This window comes from Petaurus breviceps, unplaced genomic scaffold (genome assembly GCF_028583685.1).
Source record: "Petaurus breviceps papuanus isolate PSGF00001 unplaced genomic scaffold, PetGlider_PUasm1.0 80, whole genome shotgun sequence".
NCBI lineage: Eukaryota > Metazoa > Chordata > Mammalia > Diprotodontia > Petauridae > Petaurus > Petaurus breviceps.
This window is the reverse complement of record NW_027186540.1, coordinates 16695394-16713871: the sequence shown is the minus strand read 5'-3', so window position 1 is coordinate 16713871 and position 18478 is coordinate 16695394. Positions and strand designations below refer to the sequence as shown.

The 18478-nt window shown below is 35.3% G+C and overlaps 1 protein-coding gene across 1 annotated transcript in view; it reads right to left on the bottom strand.

Annotated features, from left to right (window-relative positions):
- Positions 1-16710, bottom strand: part of LOC138176030 (guanine nucleotide-binding protein G(t) subunit alpha-3) — a 53513-nt gene extending 36803 nt beyond the window's left edge. The window contains exons 1-3 of the mRNA XM_069106763.1: positions 16610-16710; positions 15986-16028; positions 2784-2925 (exon numbers count right to left, since the gene is read on the bottom strand). Coding sequence (XP_068962864.1) covers positions 2784-2925; positions 15986-15990 — 147 coding nt within the window. The 5' untranslated portion in view covers positions 15991-16028; positions 16610-16710. The remainder of the gene's footprint in view (positions 1-2783; positions 2926-15985; positions 16029-16609) is intronic.
- Positions 16711-18478: the final 1768 nt, after the last annotated feature.

Here is an 18478-nt window from a genome sequence, read left to right as displayed (position 1 = left end):
CTACATAATAATACTTGTTATATAAGTTATCCATTATTGTAAGGAAAGGGTAAGGTAAACTTACATGAAAAAAAATTATAAAAGTACTTCCACACATGAAATATACAATCCACAGAAACATTCCTGGTCTGAACCACAGAAAAGAACCTGCATGAAGGCCAATGACATAGTTCTTTTAGTATGACTCTGTGCTAGGCAGTTCATGCCATGAATTTCCAAATGTAGTCCCTTAATTCTGGGACTAAAGTCTGGAACAAGTTGTAGCTATATGAATGGATATAACATTTGTCCAGTCAGTTGAACAAAACTTTATTAATGAATGAATTAATTAAGGAAAGTTGTGGCATCTGCATAAACAAGCAATATTTTAGGTTATTGTTAGCCAGTGTACAAAGTTATGTTAGTTGCATTTTAATATGGTATTTATTATATAGTTTATAATATTATTTATTATAGCATTAATATTTTTAATGAAATTAAAATAGGGGAGGGAATAAAAAAAGAAAAAAGACATTTACATGCTAACTTTGCTATGTATTTAGAAGAAATAGCAAGTTGCACATAATTTGCAGTTTTGTTTTCAATCATCTTTTTATTATATTATGTCATGAAAATATTTGTTTTATTCCACAAATTAAAATAAAATAAATTTCCTAAAAGCAAAAAAGGAAAGCAAATAAAATTAAAAATATATGTGATGGGAAAATGAGATCTTTACTATTTTTCTTCTAAAAAAAGTTGCATGAAAGGATTATCTAGGCACTTATTAGATATTTCTGAATGGATTTCAGTTTGTCCCATATGACATTTCTTTTGAAGGATGCTACAAATGTGTCTTCTCCTATTACTTAGCTATTGTATTTGATCTTTATTTTATATTTACTCCACTAACAGGATGCCAAAATAAGCATTGGGAGCAGATGCTTTTATGGTCTTCTGAATGAGAATTCTTTATTTCTGGATGAGGATGGATATCCTAAGACCTTTGCTTTGGACTTCATATCTTCTCCAGCTTTCAACCAGTGTGGAAATTGTGGTATTGCTACCTAATACCTGTGTGACCTTGGGTAAATCACTAAACAAATTTTGGTCTCTTTCCTTATCTGCGAAATGAAGGGGTTGTATTAAATGACTTCTCAGTTTCTTCTAAGCTCAATATCCATGATTTTATAATCCCGTCATGTATGATCCTATGCTCTACCTGGCTAAATTCTCAGATTTCTGTCATTTATTTTACCAAAGCTTTTTTTGGGCAGGAGAGGGGGAGAATATAGATTGAAAAATAACTTGGCATAGTAGATAGAAAGACAGCATTAAAATCAAGAAACACTAGGTTTAAGTACTATTTCTGACATAGATTAGCTATGTGACCCTGAGGATGTTACTTAACTTCTAACTGTCTCAGGCCACTCTAATATTATTAGATGTAAAAAAGTCACAGTATACATTGTTAGAAGGAGTTTCTCCAGTGGGAGTTCTCTTTTTGAAGGACACAAGTCCAGTCCAAACAAACAAACAAAAAAATCCCACTAATGGCTTATGATTTCCAACATGAAAAATACCATATTTCTACATCTAATGAATTTATGAGAGGTAGAAGAGAACTGTGGGTAATGGGCTAGTTTTAGAGTCAGAAAGATCTGAGTTCAAGTTCTGTTTCTGATAAGTGTTACATATAATGACCATAGACGAACTTGGAACAAGAAGATATGAGTTTGAATCCAGACTTTGCCAATTGCTTTTAGCATGATTCTGGACAGCACGTTATCTCTATGGATCTCTTTTTTCATCCACAAAGTTAGAGGGTTAAACCAAATACATCTGAAGTCCTTTCCATCCCTATTATTTCTGTTTTGGAAAAAAAAAATTGACTACCCTACAAATTGGATTTCGTAAAACTTTAAATCCTTTATATCTGTGAAGCCAAAATATTCCTGTGGATTTAGATTTTATCAATGGAGTTATTCACTTCAGTGATGCAGATTGTAACATCCCTTCTCATCTTATTTCCCTTATCCATATTCTCCTATAAATCATTTATGAGGGAGTGTGCCTATTAAACACACTGGAGTCATCTATTTAAGTATTTTAATTTTATGTGTTTACCAGTACAACACATAATCTGTCCATTTGCTACCTTTCTCTCTAGCCACTTGATATTTTTCAATCATAAAGCACAGTGCAAAGTGTTTGGCACATAGAAGGCATTTAATAGTGCATATTGAATGAAGAAATGAATTTCCCATATAGTTCTTTTTTAATATTTCAATCCAGAAAATAAAGAAAGAAACTTTCTTTTAAAATATATGTGCAAGTATATGATGGTAAGACAAAGAGATAGTATATTGGTTGAATATGAAATTTAGCCCACAGAGACCTCAGCTATAAAATAATTTGTGGCCTAGATAGAAGCATATTTGGGATTTGGGGTACTTGTATTCAGTTAATAATAGCAGTAACAAGAGCGGTAGTAACTAAAGTGTTAAAGTCTCCAAAGTGCATCATAGATATTATTTCATTTGATCTTCAAAACAACCCTGTAAAGTAGGTGCTATTTTTATCCCCATTTAACAGATAAAGAATCTGAGGCTAAGAGAGAGGTCAAGTGATCTATCTAAGATCATATTACTGATAAATGTCTTGGGCAAGATTTGAACTTAAAATTTCCTGAGTCCAAGTCTAGTTCTCTATCTCTTGTGTCAACTAGCAGCTGCCACAAAATGATTCAATGTTATTGTTTTGGTTTAGGATCTCACTGTTCAATGACATTGGTTTACACTTACTGTACTTTGGGGATTTACATAATCAATCCCCAGAACTGTCATAGCCTTCACAATGGCCAGAATGGATTGTAGGGTGTTACTGTAAACAACAGCTTTGAACTCCATGCATTCTTGCTCTGTGTAGCCATTCTTGTGGATAATCCTGTAATTGAAACAGAGAAAAGCCCACAGTGAGTTGAATATTTGACTCTTTGGTAATACCAAATCATACCAGAAATAGTTTGTGGTTTGGGGGCAAAAATCTCTGACTTTAAAGGATTTGACTAGGATGTTTGTGGTAGCTCTGGACCACTAAATTTCACTGGCACAGAGAATTCCTAAATATGGAAAAGTTCCTACTCCAGTGCAGATTGGCAACTGAGCTATACCTCAGAGTCAATGAGCATTGCTTGAGACGTTGCCAAATTAAGAGATTTGACCAGGTCACACAGTATGCATTAGAAACAAGATGACCTCGGTTCTTCTTCAAGCCTTGCTCTTTATGTTCTATCCTTGCTGACTTGTAACGCTAAGAATGTAATTCTGAAAGGGACTCCTTTCTATTCTTAAAATTAGTAAGGACCCACCCAAGAGCTTTATTTCTTTATGTGGCTTAGATCTATTTTTATATTTACTCTATCAGAAATGAAAATGTCTTAGTATTATTCTGAAAAAATGTTCTGTCCTTGTGGACCCCCTGAATTAGTCTTAGGACCCCTATGGGTCTCTGAACCACCCTTTAAGAAATAGTTTGATAAGCAATAGAAAGAACAAAAACAATCCAGAATGACAGCATAAAACATGAAATGAATCTGAATTACTTTATGCCTTCAGATTTGACTTCTTTATTTTTGCTATTTAAAATGGTTTAATTTTTTTTTAATTTGTGACCTTGATTTTATCTTAATCAGGAAAAACTACTAAAAAAAACTGCTTGGAGACCCTGGAATCCTCTCAGAATACACCATTTGTTTACGTGTGGCAAATCATGGACATTTTGCTTTGGAAAGTTCACTCCCTCTCAAGAGGATAATATCCAGATTCCAAAAACACGAACATATACAGTACCATGAAATTTTTAATAGAATATTGAATAATTTCTACAGGAAGTAGAAACAGTAACTAGGAAACGCATGCCTCTTCTGATCACTTAAGATACAGGGAAAAATAGGAAGGTCTGTTTTCTATTTTCAGTATTACATGATGTGTATTTCCAGTGGGAGGAAAAAAGCATCATTTTTGATTTAAGTAATTTTCCTGTGGTTGACTTTTTGTTATTCCTTAGCTCAATTATTTTCCAGTATGTTTTTATTGGTGTTTTGCTTAATGTGTCTATTCCTTCCATTTAAAACATTGTTCAGAAAGAAACCAAATCATGTTTTACTAATAGGACTGAAGGGTTAGCTCATCTCTCTCTCTACCTACCTACAACTATATCTATCTATATCTATTTTGATAGATATGTCTTTTGAAAGGAAATTAGTTTACAAGAATTTATTGAAGTTTATTATATAATTACTTAGTAGTGATTCACAGATTTGGAGGAATAATTTTGAATAAAGTGGCATTTTAAAAAATCTGTTGAATATATTGAGATCTCCTGAGAGATGTTAGAGTTCAAAGTGTGACTATGCTGTAATTGTTTTGATTCTTTTTTACACAAATTGAATGACCTTGGCATGAGGAAAACTCTTCTTCTGAGAGGTGTGACTGAAGCAAATGATTAAAAAGGAGAAAGCCAAAGCAATGATTCAATTTCCCTAGGCTATAACAGATTTCTCTTTTTATAGAATAGGCTGTGAACATGGGTATTCCATAAAGAAATATTGTCAGTAAAAAAATAGAACTTGGTCATTCACTGTAAGCCAAACTACAAGAGTAAGAACAAATTCTCAAAGTAGAATGAATTTTGACTTATGGAAAAAGTGAATTATAGCATTGTCAAGGCTGAGACTCAGAGACTGCATAGCCTTAACCATACCTGGACAGCATTCCCAATAATAGTTAATTAGCCTTTGCCTGAAGACTTCCAGTGAGGGTGAATTCAATTTCTCCTAAAGCAACCCATTTATATATTTTGCCTTCTTTTTAAAGTTATTTCTTTCAATTAGCAAGCAATTATTTTCTCTCCCTCCCACGTACCTCTACAAACTATAAGAAGGAAAAAAACCCATACATAATAAGCATAGCCAAGCAAAATGAATTCCCACATTGACTAAAGAACTCAGCTGTGGTAAGGACTTACAATTGAACAAAAAACTGTTGTGACATCTTGAAAGTACTTGCAGAAATGAGCTATAATAGGCCAACACTTCATATTGTATTCCAAGAAAATGTCCACATGGAGTGTGTGTGTGTATGTATACATGCATATTAACATACATACCTATCCACATCATATACAACTTAAGAGGAGTAAGGATGAAATTTCCTTTTGGATATGTAGATAGGGAAAGAACTCAATCCCATTTCACTTTTAGGTGACTTTAATTTTGGGGAAATTTTTCCATACAAGAATCCTAAATCTTTCCACAGTTTCTACCCACTGGTTTTGTTCTGCCATCTAGGGTCAAATAGAATAATTATATTCCTTTTATAGAGTGTCTTTCAATACTAGAAGATCACTATCACATTGACCCTACTTTATGCTAAATATTCTGAGTTCCTTCATCCATTTCTCAATCCACAAAGGAAACGAGGTCAATTAGACATGAACTCCTCTTGATGGAACCTTGCTGGCTCTTTCTAGTCACTTCTTATTTTTCTATATGTTCTCTGATCATTCATTTAATAATAAACTATAGAATTGTGTGAGGAATTAAATCTACTCAAACTCATATCTTTTTAACATGAAATGAAAAATAATTATACCTTCTTCCTATGATTCTGAAGTTCAGTTCTTCTAACCCAAATGAGGAATTTTACATTTATTCCTATTCCATTTTATAATGGAAGATGATATGTAGTGCTGGATAGAGAGCCAGTCTCAAAGTCAGGAAGACATAGGTTCAAATTCTACCTTTGATACATACTATGTGACCTTAAGAGACAGGGAAACTAGACACCAAATTGCCAATATTTACTGAAATATTCAGAAAGCAAAGAAGTTCCAGAAAAAAAAAAACATTTATTTCTACTTCATTGTCTACAATAAAGCCTTTGACTATGTGTATCACAACAAATAGTGCTAAGAGATAGGAGCACCACATCTTCTTACTTGTCTCCTAAGGAATTTGTACGGAACCACTGATTGATTCAAGATGGGGAAAGAGGTATGACAAGGCTGTATGTTGTCACTTTATTTATTTAACTTGTATACAGAATACATAATGCAAAATACCAGATTGGATGAATCAAAAACAAGAATCAAGGTTGCCAGGAGAAATGTCAACAATCTTATATATGTAGACAATAGAACTCTGATGACAGAAAGAGAAGAAGAATTTAAAAACCTCTTGAGAAGGGTTATAGAAGAGAGTGTAAATACTGGCTTGATGCCTAATAAAAATAAGATTATGGCATCTGGTCACATTATTTCCTGCAAACAAAGGGAGAAGAAATGGAAGCAGTGTCAGATTTTATATTTATTATCTTATATTTAGGTTAAATCTCACTGCAGTCTGTGACTGTAGCCGTGAAATTGAAAGACAGTTGATTCTTAGAAAGAAGTCTATGGAAAATCTGGACAGCATGCTGAAAAGCAGAGATACTACCTTGCTGACAAAGGTCTGAATGTGTTCCCCCCCCCCCCCAGAAGCCATGGAAAGCTGTGAAAGTTGGACTATGAGGAAAGCCGAGGTCTGCAGAATTGACATTTTCAAATTGTGGAGCTAGAGAAGACTTTTGAGGATCCCTTGGATAGCAAGCAGATCAGATCAATCACTACTTAAAGAAATTAACTCTGACTATCATGGGAAGGACAAATGCTGAAGATGAACCTCAAATCCTTTGCTACATGATGAGAAGACAGGACTCATTGGAAAAGACAATATGCCAGGAAAAACTGAAGGCAAAAGGAAAAGGGGACGGCAGAGGATGAGTTGGATAGAGAGTGTTATGGAAGCAATGAATATGAGATTGGACAGATTTTGGGAGACAGTGGAGGATAGAAGGGCCTATTCTATGGTCCACAGAGTCATAAGGAGTCAGACACTACTGAGCAACTGAATGACAACAAATGTGACCCTAGAAAAGTGATTTAAACTAGGAGTGCCTCGGGCAAATCTGTCAAACTACAAGTTGCATAAGAGTTGTGGATTTATTTTGGTAGAGGGAGTTTCCTCACCAAAAAATTCTCTATTGCAATGTGCATACACACACATACAAACACATACACACACACAGAGCTAGATGGCAAAGTGCATCAGGTCTGACCTGGAGTCAGGAAGATTCCTCCTCCTGAGTTCATATCTGGCCTCAGATACTAGCTATGTGTCCCTGGGCAAATAATTTCACCCTTTTTGCCTCAGTTGTCTCTTCTATAAAGGGAGCTGGGGAAGGATGAGGCAAGCCACTCCAGTATCTCTGCCAAAAAAAATAAAAAACCCAAATGGGTCACAAAGAGTCAGACACAATTAAAAATGACTCAACGGCATCTATATCTACACACACACACACACACACACACACACACACACACACACACACTCATTTTGTATAAAAGAATCACCATTGCAGCACAGAAGAAATTAGAGATAACTAGTATATGTAGCACCAGACCTGGAGTTAGGAAGATGTAAGTTCAAATCCGGCCTCAGACACTTAACTCGCTGCGTGATCTTGGGCAAATCACTTAATCTTGGTTTCAATTTCCTCAAATGTAAAATGGGATAATATCTACCACCTTCTAGGGTTGTCATGGAAACAAGTGATATAATATTCATAATTATCTATATACATATATTTTATACACATATACACATCCATGCAGGTTATATATGTAAACAAGTTGCATTCATGTTACATTCTCAGTTATTATATTTAACTTCCAGCTTTTTGCCATTTTTCATTTGGAATCCTTGAATCTAAGATCCAGGGCATTAACAACCTCTCACAGGGTTGTGCTATCTGGAAATTATGCCACCTGTGCCACTGCCAAATCACTGATAAAAATGCTAAATAGACCAATTGCTAAATAGTTCAGAGTCAAAAACAGGTATTTAGTGGATTTCATTTTCAGTCTCATTCTAAGTTGACAGCCATACATTAATGATTATCCTTGGACTCTGAGCAGTCAACCATTTCTTCAATTTTTTATCATCTGATTCAGAGCTCTCTATCTTGTGCCCAAGAATATCATATGATGCTTTGTTAAAATCTAAGGATACAATTTTGACACAATTCTTCTGATTCATTCATCTAATAACCTTACCAAAAAGTAAAGAAAAAGAGGCCACTTGGGCCTGAACTGTTCTTGATTGTGCCACGAGGTCCCTTTCTAGTTACTTATTCCTTTTCTGTATGTTCATAACCATTCATAGAATTTGCCAGGAATCAAATTTCAGGTCACTAGCTTACATTTTTTTTAAAGCAATTGGGGTTAAGTAACTTGCTCAAGGTTACATGGCCAGGTGTTTCTGGGAGGGTGCTAAGTGTCTGAGCCCGGATTCGATCCCCAGATCATCCTGACATTAGGGCTAGGGCTCCTACTTGTTGTGCTACCTGGCCTCCCCGAGTAGCTTACATTTTCATACTTCATTCTGTTGCTTTAAAAAAATAGGACAGCATCTGATTTCTCTAGTCTTCTGGTACTTCTTGCTCTTCATGATTTTTCAAATATCACTGACAACACTTGGTAATCATGTCGGGCAGGTCATTTGGTAACCTGGGATGTTACTCACCTGGGCCAGATGACTTTAAGTCACCAAAGATCTAGGTTCTCTTTTGTTGTTGTTGCTTAGTCCTTTCAGTCTTGCCCAACACTTTCTGACCCAATTTGGGGTTTTTGTGGCAAGGATACTAGAATGGTTTGCCACTTCCTTCTCCAGCTGATTTTACAGGTGAGGAAACTAAGACAAACAGGATTAAGTGACTTGCCCAGAGTCACTGAGCTAGTAAGTATGTGAGACCACATTTGACCTCAGGATGATGTTTTTCTGGCTCCAGGTCTGGCACTCTATCCACTGTGCCACCTACCTGCCCAGGTGATCTTTTACTATCTTTTTATTTACATTAAGACAGACCGCCACCAGGCATTTTTCCTCTACCCATTGTAGTTCTCAGTCATTTTCCTTGTTAGAGATAACAGGGGGAAAAGTGATCAAATCAGTTAACTTTCTCAGTTTACTCATCTGTAAAATTAGATGATCACGCAGGATGATTCTGAAGTCCCTTTTAGATCTATCTATAATCCTCTTGCCAAGTGTTGCAGTTCTGCTTTCTTCCTGGTATTCATTGTTTTTTTGTTGTTCAGTCATTTCAGTTGCGTGACCGTGTTTGGGGGTTTTCTTGGCAAAGATACTAAAGTGACTTTCCATTACTTTCCCCAGCTCATTTTACATATGAGGAGACTGAGGAAAACATGGTGACATGACTTATCCACTGTCACATAGGTAGTAAGTGTATGAGACCAGATTTGAACTCAGTTCTTCTTGGCTCCACCTATCCCCTGCACCACCTAGTTGCCCCAACCATTGTGAGTATTACACCCCAAATACCTATTGTAGCAATAGTCCTATCTCTTCTTTGATTCCCCTCCTCTCCAGCCATCTTTGGTTTGTTCAGAATTGTGCTTGACATTTGCAGCTCATTTTAACCTTAAGACACTAGATACCATTTTAGACACTTCCATATCTCATCTATAAGTTCCCTGTGCATCCATATCCAACTCTTTAGAAATCTCCCATATTCCCCCTTTTCATTCTTTACAATTTCATCCTTTGGGAAATTCTGTAGAATGTTCATCTATAGTATGCAATTTTTCCTTTTTTGCACTGTTTTAACCTGCCATGCCAAAATTTAGGATACATATGAGACAATATCCAGCTTTCCTCTCCTTATCTATTTCAGATTAAATTTATACTTGTCAATGTCTCCAAAGAAATTTTCATCCCACCAATGAGTTGCTCCTTATTGCTGAGGATCATGTCCAGAATAATATCACCTTCACAAATTCTCCTTTCTTTTGAATGTTAAATTTACCATGAAAGCAAACCAAGAAAAGCCTTAGCTGTTCTGCTTTTGGAAGAGAGAGCTCCAGCAGATGTCTAGATCAGTAGATTTCCTACCTCTTTGACCATTCTTGTGGTCTATTTCCCAAACTCTTTGTGAATTTACTCCTTCATTTTCACCCCCAATTATCTGTAATAGATCCTGATGATAAGATCAATTTTGTTTCTGTCTCCATTCAGACACACCCAAATATTGAAGTTCGCCATTTTGGTTCCTAAATTTCCTCAGGTAAGTTTATCTTTTCAATGTGCAATGGTATTTTGTCCTTTCCTTTCTACTCACATAACTATCACCCTCATGCCTTTATGTCAGATCTATTGTAAACAAATCCTGATTGTTCTCTTTCTTTCTACTCTTTCCCTACTCTTATTCATCCTTACACAGAAGTCAAAGTAGTGTTTTAAAGAGTTGATCTGACTATGGCATTTCCAGGGGCTCTCTAGGATTCCTTGGATCAAAAATAAACTCCACTCTTTGTCAATTAAAGCTCTTCTCAAACTGACCTCAGTCTACCTTTGTGACCTTATTTCACTTTATAATCCTTTGGTCTTACCAAATTGACCTACTTACTATTCCTCACACACACAATATTCCATTTCCAGTCTCCCATAATGCCTTTGCATCAGCTATTCTTGATGCCTGGAATGTTTTTCCTCCTCACTTCTACCTTTTATCAACTCATAGTTTATTTTAAGACTAAGCTCATTTTGCCTTCTCTATGAGGTCTTTCTTAATCTCTCTCCTCTAACTACTAATTCTTTCATTTTTTCTACCCCCCAATTACTGTGAATCCATTTTGTATTAATTTTATCTATATTTATAAATATACATATGCATTAATACATTCATACATATGTGTATGTATATATATATACATACAAACATACATGAATACATAAACATACATTCCTGATAGAATGTATGCTTCTTGAGGGGAAAAGAATGCTTCACTTTCGTGTTTGTATTCCCAGTGCCTGGAAGACACATGATACTTAATAAAGGCTTATTGACTGACTGGTTCTTAACCTATCATCTTTCTTTTTCTAAATGAGGCATGCCTTCCTAGAATTATATTCCTGACATAAATATGTCTTAGTCATGAGTCCCATCTCATTAAGTCATAGGAGTATCTGCAAAAATTTTCCTCCTAACATCAGTCTGTAGTTCACCATAATTGATACTCCTTGTGCATTGGTCACAGAGGAAAGGTGATAAAGAAGAAATATGTCATTTAAGGAGCAAAGCAGCACCAGTCTCTGGTCACAGAGATATAGTGTAATATGATGATTTTAAGAGATTGTCCTTAGTACTTTGTGACTTTGCAAGTTAAATTGCTGAATCCCACCAAAATAGAGATGGGCTCTAGGATCCACCTATGGCTTTAGAGAAACCGAGATTTTAATTTTGTCTGTTGCCTAGATAGTACCTCTGCAAATTTCTGCCAAATACTGAGATTGGTATTGTTTTAATTCAGGATCTGGTGAGATGATAGGCTGCTGTAACTCATAGTATATTGCAAATACTTCACATTAGGCTAAAGCTTTTTCAGACCTCTCTGGGGGCACATGATTGTTACAGCAAAAGGCATCCTATGTTTTAGGCCACTCTGCACTAGGTGACATGGACATAGGCTAGCTATAGCAAAATATATGCTGAAATCATGTTCTTTGTCATTGTGGTTGGACTGTATCGAAAAGGAAGAACAGTGTGGTTCATTGGAAAGAGTAATAGATTTGTATTCAGATGACTTGACTCTGTCATTTCCTGCTTATAAGACCAAGGACTAAGTGACTTCTCTCTAATCCCGTCTCCTCATATGTAAAGTGAGGGAGTTGGATTACCATACCTCCCCTTGAGACCTAAATTTCCTATGATTCTATGAAACCCAGTGCATGAAAGAAAAGTAATGTATTCAAAGCATGATTTAGTTGGCAGAAATTTACAGATGTACTGTCTAGGCAACAGACAAAATTAAAACTGTCAATTTCTAATGTCACTTTCATTCCACAAAAGCAGCATTGATATTAAAATGATATTCTGAAAAGATGGGACAGCTTTACAGTAATATTTATTGGAATGTGGGAAACTAATGACCACTTAAAAAGATTTATCAGAGCAAAGTGTCTTAACTGATAATAATAAATTACAACCACAATATTTCTGGACTTCATAGAAGTCAGTGCCCTGAGACATATAGTAACCCATTAAAAAAAAACCCACTCATTAAAATACTGGGTCAGCAGGGAGATGCAGTAATTTTAAATGAATTTGGGCAAAAATAGAACAATGTATTTCCATGAGCATTTATTCATGTCACAAATAGAAATTAAATCCTCTCCCTCTTCCCTTGCAACTATGAGCACACTATAAATCAGACAGGGATTGTGAGTTTCCTGTGAGATTGAAGTTGCATCTGTCCAAAGAAAAACACTAGATCAAGATCATTCAGTTTGTATTTGCTACTATCACAAAATCTGGCTTGCATTGACAGCCATATTAATCATATTAATGACCAATAATTGGATATAGCTGAAAACTATATGTCCAAAATAATAGATTAGCTCACATGATTTCCCTACTCAGCAGGCTTCCATATCCATTGATATAACACTTATCTTTCAAGATTGTATTCTGGCCACATATCTGCCAAGAGCTGCTCTTTGGCTACCAAAGATCATAGTTTATTTTTCCTCCTCAATGCTCATAATGAGTTTATTTGGTCCCACTCTTTTGTCATACATAATAATATTATGATGACAGTAGCCGACATTTAGAACACTCTTTGATTATAAGAATATTTATATAATAATAACAATAATGGCAGATGGCTGAATTTTTAATCACTCCCTTTCATGGTCTCTGTATTTCAGCCGGACAAATAATTTTCTCTTTATTTTTTTGTCTACTCTCTCCTACGTATAGAAGTGTTTTTGTTCATGCTGCCCACCATGGTTAGAATGAACTCTTCCTCTCTGCTCATCAACAAAACAAAACCAAAGCGAAACAAAACAAAACACCCTTTTCTAGGTCTAAATCAGGCACTACTACCTGATGTCTTCCATCACTTCATCACAAAGATGGAAATGATCCTTCCTTTGTCAAATTTCTCACAGCACTTTGCTCACTATCTTTTGTATCCTTATTTGTATACTTCTGCTTTCTCATATATTAGGAAAGATTCTTGAGAGCAAAGGCAACTAGTTTTGTTCCTCTGCTGTTAATCACTGTGCTTTGTCAATAAGCCGATATTTGTTGAATTGAATCATTACAAAATATTATGACTTCTGTATTGGTTTTCTTTCACAATAATTCCACAAGGAAAGTAGTATAAATATTTTCACCTCCATTTTACATGTAAAGAAACTGAGGTTTAGAGAGATTAACTGCCCTGCCACAGTGCTAGTAAGTTAATGTCTTCTTTTTTTACTCCAAACTCAAGGTTCCTTTGACCTGTTTTGCACTGTTGGTTAAATGTTTATGTATATTTAGGTGTTCTATGCATACATACATACATAAACATGTGTGTATATACACATATAGACATGTATGCATACGGATACATACATACATGCATACATACCTACATACATATATAATCTCCTCAATTAAACTGTAAGTGCCTTCAAGTCTAAAAGTTGTCTGGCATCTTCTTTTTATGCTCCATAAAATGGAGAATAGTGCTTTATACACAGGAGATATTCCATAAAATATTTGTAGATTCACCGATTGAACAAGGTAATTAAAAGTAAGGATTTAGGGGTGGCTAGGTGGCACAGTGAATAGAGCACTGACCCTGGAATCAGGAGGACCTGAGTTCAAATCTGGTCTCAGACACTTAACATTTACTAGCTGTATGACTTTGAACAAGTCACTTAACCCCAATTGCCCTGCCTTCCCCTCTCTAAAAAAAAAAAATTTAGTGAGGGTTTATTTGTAAACACAAAGAAGGGAGAATCTTTCTTAATTTTAAGAAATCCACCTCATCTCAATTCTAAACCCATTCACCTTTCTTTTAAAATCTGTCCTAGGTCATCTCTGTAATATCTTTGGACCTGGTTTCCTCCTTTCTAAACACTGTTACCACCCTCCCATATGTACTGATTATTTCTCATCTGAATAACTATCAAAGCCCTTTAAAAGAAATTATCTCTTCTCCTCTTCCTGATGTAATCCATTGTTCTGCTGTAAGAATATTCTTCCAAATATGCAGATCAGGTTGTGTCACTATAATGTTCAAAAATTTTTAGTGGCTCTCTATTACATACTAAGTAAAGTTAAACACTTTTGCTACTTTTTCCCTCCCTCCCTTTTATCATCTCTTGTTACTCAATTCCTCATGCTTTGCTCTCCAGTCAGACTAGCAACTCTTTGCCTTTTCTCTCCTCCACAAACCCAAAACAAGTAAAACCAAAAATTTACAATGTTTTTCTTTCCATTTTCATCCCTTTGCAAAAAAGACTCCCTAGGCCTTGTATGTGCGCCATCTCTGGCTTTGCTTGTTGAATTCCTACCCACACTTTAAAGGTTGACTCAGATGGTACCTTTTCCCTGATTCCCTTGAATTGCAAATATAGTTATTTCCTTCTCTGAATTGAAGCTTAAAAAAGAAGAATTTCCATCATTTTTACATAATAGTCATTTTTCTATGTGATCCAATGGAGGGAAGTTATATCTGGATTCAGACAGACCTGGGTTCAAATTGAGTCCAGCCTTATACACTTACAAGCTATGTGACCTTAAATAAGTCATTTAACCTCTATTGGCTTTAGTTTCCTCCTCTATAAAATGGACATACGAGTTATACATAATACCCCCAGGTGCATGAGTATCAAATGAGATAATATTGGTACAATGCTTTGCAAACCTTTAAGAACTGTATTAATGCTAGATGCATTATTTGGTATTATAATTTTCCTTATTATTATTATTGTATACAACTCAACTCCTCTTCCCCATATCAAAGAAAAAAAACAGTTAGGTAAAACTAAGCAGCATAGCCAGTTTGACAGTATATACAATATGCCACACCCTAAATCCCCAACTTTGCAATGAAATACTCTCTACTTTGTTGTGTAACTCTCATCTGCATTTATAATATAGGAGAGTCAGTATTATGATGTACTGTAAAGAGATTTGAATTTGACACCCTGGGACCTCAGCTTGAATCCATTGCTTAACTTCTCTTGCCCTCAGATTCCTCATCTAAAAAAAGTTCCTTATGATACTAAAGCTATTATCTTAATATTATATATTACTATGACTTGATAACATTCCCCTGCTGGAAATTAAACCTGAGATGAAGATTGATCAGAGGTAGATGGGTGGTTCCAGAGATATGCTGCTGGACCTAGAATTAGGGAGAATTCAGTATGAGTTCTGCTTCAGACATTGACTAGCTGTGATCAAGGACTGTCAGTCAATATCTCTCAGACTTGGCTTCATTATCTGTAAAATGGGCATGATAACACTACCTACTTCGCGGGGTTATTGTGGAAAAGTGAGATAACAAATGCAAATTACTTTGTAACCTTGCAAGTGAAATAAAATAATAATTATTAACATAACACCTTATTACAAATTTGCATATCACCTCAGCTGAACCATCAGGCTTGTACCCAGATAGCATTCCACAAATATTTACTCCTATTGGTCTCTCTCTCTCTCTCTCTCTTTTTTTTTAAGAATCATTACTTATCCATTATGTTTGTGACAGCATAGGATCAGCACTTTTGGTAAAGGAACTAGAAAAGTTTCTGCTACAGCCCAAAACAACATGAAACAACAAAAAACCAATTTCTAGTTTAGTACCTATTTTTTCTCTACCTCTTTATCTTTTTTTTAAACTTTTTGGAGGGCAATTTGGGGTTAAATGACTTGCCCAAGGTCACACAGCTAGTTTTTGTGTTAAGTGTCTGAGGCTGGATTTGAATTCAGGTCCTCCTGACTCCAGGGCCGGTGCTCTAATCACTGAGCCACCTAACCAGCCCTACCTCTTTACCTTTACCAACAATCAAAGATGTGCAGAGGCTGCTCTAAGAGAGGCAGGTACTTACTTCATCTGTTTGACAATTGTGCTTTTTCCAGATTCTCCAGCACCTGAAAAAAGACCAGACCATTCATGGTTAATTTGGAAATGCAGATGCCTATATTAAAAGCTATCGTTATCCCTTCTTCAGCTAAAAGGCAAAAATAATCTTCTTTTTAATTTGATGAACGTATTCTAGTATTAATAAAGAAGGTTCACTTCTACAAGTTTGAAGATTTTCCTGATATTTTCTCTCCCTGATGTTAGAGAAGAGATTTTGCCCCTCTTCCGTTCTCCATTGTTGCTGTTCAATTGTTTCAGTTGTGTCCAACCTCTCTGTGACCTCATTTGTGATTTTCTTGGCGAAGATACTGGAGTGGTTTGTCATTTTCTTCTCTAGCTCATTACACAAACGAGGAAACTGAAGCAAACAACGTTAAGGGTCACACAGCTACTAAGTATTTCTGAGGCTAGATTTGAATTCAGGTCTTCCTGACTCTAAGTCTGGCACTCTATCCACTGTACCACCTAGCAGCCTCAAAACATATTACAGGGTAAAAAAAAAAGCAAAACCAAACACACACCCCCCCCCACACACACACAAAATCACCTCCTTGACCCAAGACAATTGCCATTGAAAAAAGTGTGTTACTTTTTCAATATCAAATAAATGGTGAATCAAAATTCTTCTTCCAGCTGCTTTAGAATAAGTGGAGCAAAAATTTCAAGTGTGATTCAAGTCTACCCTAAGGGAAAAATTAATTTCCTGAAAAAATAGGAGAGGAGCTTTATCTGTCTTCTTGATTTTAACCCACAGCCTATCCCAAATTCTAATTTCATTGTCTGTATTTGTTAATGTATGAGGAAATGTTCTTGTGATGCCTGCATACGCTATTAAGTATCTGCTTACATATGCTATTAAGTAATTCTGGATAACAACATGTTGGAGAGAGATTACCGGAAGGTGGGCTCCAAAATATCCATTATAACTCAAGAAAGGAACCCAAAATTCACTTGCAGATCATATCTTGGTTTGTTGATTCACATGTAGAAGCTTTACCATGAAGAAAATTCAACAAAATGTCAGTAGGAGATCAATGAATGAAAATGGTTCTTTACTCTCATACAGACTCAAGGTCTGTCTGTGCCTAGTTTGCTGTATGAAGTTCTGTTTGTCATTTATTAATATAAAATGTAGAACAAACTGTTTTCAAAGGAACAATTGCAATTTTTTAAAAACCATGTGAAATATTGCTCTAACTCACTAATAACAAGGGAAATAGCTATTAAGATAACTCATACATTTCACCACATAGCCAATAAACTAGCAAAGATGACATAAAATAGAAATATAGTAGGAAAGGTAGTAGAGAGTTAAGCATGCAAATGCATTATTGGTAGAATGGTGAAATGACCCAACCATTCTGTAAAATAATTCATAATTATGCTCAGAAACTATCTTTAGTATCGATATCTGGGGACCGAGAAATCCACCTTCTAGACACCAGCTATGTAATTGAAAAAATGAAAAGTCCCTTATATACCAAAATACTGAGCTGTACTTTTGGAATAGCAAAGAATTACAAAGTAGAGGTCCTTCAAATGGGGAACAGTTGACCAAACAACAGCAAATAGATGTAATGTAATATTACTGTACTATAAGAAACGATGAATGTCATGAATATAGAGAAGCACGAAAAGAGTATGTGAAATGATGCAAAATGATATTAGCAGAACCGGGAAAACATCCTGCCTGGGGACAACAATGTAGTTTACAACCTACAAATGAAAAAAAACTCAAATGCTGCAAGATTATGACTATTTGGCACCCTGCCTTCTTTACGGAGATGGAAGACTGTGAGTGTAGAAGACTGCCATTAACTTCACATAAATTTAATGTATTGCTTAATTTTACTAAATTTATTTCCCTCTTATTTTTGTCAGAAGAGATGGATTTCTGAATGGGGGAGAGGTTTATTGTAAAAAAAAAGATATTATAAAAAATGAAAAGATGTTAATAAGATTTTTCTCCAAAGAAAACAAAATTCTCACATACATCCAGATATTCTTATCAGTCCTTTTTTTTTGGTAGTGAAGAACTGGAAACAAAGTACCCAGTTTAGTGGGTGGTTTCTCCAAAGAAAACAAAATTCTCACATACATCCAGATATTCTTATCAGTCCTTTTTTTTGGTAGTGAAGAACTGGAAACAAAGTACCCAGTTTAGTGGGTGGCTAAATAAATTGAAGTACATGCATATAATTAAAATTACTATTTCAAAAGAACCAAATAGTAAGAATAAAAAGAAGTATGGAAAGATTTATAAAGACTGATGTAGAGTGAAGGAAGCAGAGTCATGAAAATAATATACTTTAAAACTATATAAACTTAAATACAAAAACAAGTATAAGAAACAACATCATGTAGTTATTATGACGAAGCTTGGAATTGGAGAATTGAGAAAAAAAGTCACCCTGTAATGTTTAATGGTTGCATGGAATGGGACATCAGAGTCTTAAAA